At 56.3% G+C, this 2,256-nt stretch overlaps 1 protein-coding gene across 1 annotated transcript; it reads right to left on the bottom strand.

The window, feature by feature from the left end:
- Positions 1–328: 328 nt before the first annotated feature.
- On the bottom strand, positions 329–1,993 carry LOC117847588 (uncharacterized). Its single transcript, XM_034728810.2, has 2 exons — positions 1,165–1,993; positions 329–1,084 (listed from the first exon to the last, which is right to left on the bottom strand). Exons 1-2 carry the CDS (start codon positions 1,760–1,762, stop codon positions 693–695), a joined length of 990 nt encoding a protein of 329 aa, XP_034584701.1. The 5' UTR covers positions 1,763–1,993; the 3' UTR covers positions 329–692.
- Positions 1,994–2,256: the final 263 nt, after the last annotated feature.

Here is a 2,256-nt window from a genome sequence, read left to right as displayed (position 1 = left end):
ACCGAATGAATGAACAGAGCCGATAAATTTTCGCAAAAAAAAAAACAGAGCCGATAAACCCAAGACAAAGCGCATGCCCATCGTGGCCATCTGGCCGCCCGCAACGCATTGTTTTGTCGCACGTGCGGTGCACTGCATGCTAGTGTACAAAGCTGCACGTACGTACGGACGCGCATAGAATTCAAATTCGTCCCGACCGAGAAAATACAGCTCAATTTACGAAGGCATATATACTAATTATAGACATCATCTCCTGACATGCCCAGCAGAGAACATCTGAATTCATCCATATCTCCCATACATCCTGCACTGCTTGCATTCAGTAATCTTAAAAGACACACACATGTTCAATGCTCATTATAGTTAAAAAGAGCTAGGATCTCTGTTCTTATCTCTCGGTTAATAACACAATCTCACCGTGCATGTTAACCACCATATACTTACAAGCTCCGTTAGTCTTAGCATGCGTGCCAAGCCCTGTCACGCCAACAACCAAAAAGGGTAGCTAGCCAGGCCCTATCACAGGCAATTAGCACAAAATAAACCCAAACCTACACGCGCCTGCCCTCGTCAACCAAGAAACCCGCCACGCCACCATCAATCACCCATAGAATACGCGCACACGTCGACGCCCGGGATACGTACATCACCCCACCAGAAACCCAACAACGGAGGTCGCCGTCGCCGCCGTGTTAGCCGCACACCCATGGTTGGTCCATCCTCATCGTCATCATCAGCTCCGCCGCCGCCTCCTCCGTCATCGCGTCCAGCACCGCCGCCGCGATGTCGGCGGCGATGTCCTCACGCTCCGGCCCCACGTGCTCGGGACGGACCCTCGCGCCGGCCAGCTCGGACGATACGAGCGCGGTCGCCGTGGCGAGGTCTCTCTCGAACGGAAGCGTGTCTTCCCGTCGCGCATGACTGTTGTTCTTCTTCCGGAATCGGCGTGGAGTCGTCGTCGGCGTTGAGCCGCCGCCGCCGTCTTTGGAACTGTTTCTGAACTGTTTGGCGTTGGCGAGGAGGGACAGCAGCGTGGTGGGTGTGCAGGCTGCCTCGAGGAGCTCGCTGAAGAGGACGAAGGCTTCTGCATGCCGGTGGTTGCAATTAATGGCGCGTCAGACTTTGAGCTCTCTACGGGTGCGAAAGAGATGGATGCTTGCTTACTCTGCGCGTGCGGCGGCGGCGGCAAGTGCTCGAACAGGCGCCGCTCCAGCACGGATACCGGGCTCAGCTGCTTCTTCGACGACTCGTCCTCGTCCTCGTCCTCGCCATCGTCTTCTTCCTCGCGCTCCTCGTCAACCTCCGTGCGGTGGTGGCATTCGACGGCGCTGGGGGAAGCCGGGACACCGGCGTTCGCGGAACGTACCGGCGTGGTCCGCTTCACGTCGGCATCGGGGCGGCGCCAGCCAATAGCGGCCGGCCGCTGCTGCCGCTTCTTCTTGGCCGCCGCCGCAGCAGGCGCAGTCGTCGTCGCGCCGCTGAGGATCTTGGAGAGGAGCAGCCTGAGCACGCCGCGGCCCTTCTTGCGCCTCGCCGCCGGCCGTCTCAGCAACCTGCCGCCGGTGCTGCGGGCCCTCGGCCAGCACGTCGAGCAGGCGCTGGCGCCGCCGCCGCACGCGGCCGCGTCGAGGAAGGCGGGGGAGCAGCCCTTCTCGAGGAGGTAGAGGTCGAGGTAGAATGGCTCCTGCTGCTCCCCCAGCAGCTCCGACAGGCGGCGGCGGCTGCTGCTCCCGGACGGCGACGGCGAGTGGTGGTGGGCCATGGGGCCGGCCGGGTGGGGGGAGGAGGAAGCGTTGGACGAGGCGAGACGGAAGAGTGAAGAGACGTGTGGAACAGCTGGGGCCTGGGGGGCACAGCATATATTCGACGTGGGATGGAAGAGAGAAGCCTGGGGGAAAGAACTTTAGAACGGAGTCATCATTTCTTAATAAAGCTTCAGGCCCGGTTTAGATCAGCAGAGATCATGGGGCATTTGGTTCCGGTTTAACAACGCAACCGATATTTAGATACTAATTATAAATATTAAACGTAAATTATTTACAAAATTCATTATACAGATGGAGGCTAAACAGCGAGACGAATCTATTAAGCCTAATTAATTCATCATTAGCAAATGTTTATTGTAGCAGCACATTATCAAATTATGAACTAATTAGGCTTAATAAATTCGTCTCGCCGTTTAGCCTCCATCAGTGCAATTAGTTTTATAATTAACTCATATTTAATCCTCCTAATTAGCCTCCGAATATTCGATGT

The sequence above is a fragment of the Setaria viridis genome, chromosome 3 (genome assembly GCF_005286985.2).
Source record: "Setaria viridis chromosome 3, Setaria_viridis_v4.0, whole genome shotgun sequence".
Lineage (NCBI taxonomy): Eukaryota > Viridiplantae > Streptophyta > Magnoliopsida > Poales > Poaceae > Setaria > Setaria viridis.
The sequence above is the reverse complement of the archived record's forward strand: the minus strand, read 5'-3'. Positions and strand labels throughout refer to the sequence as shown.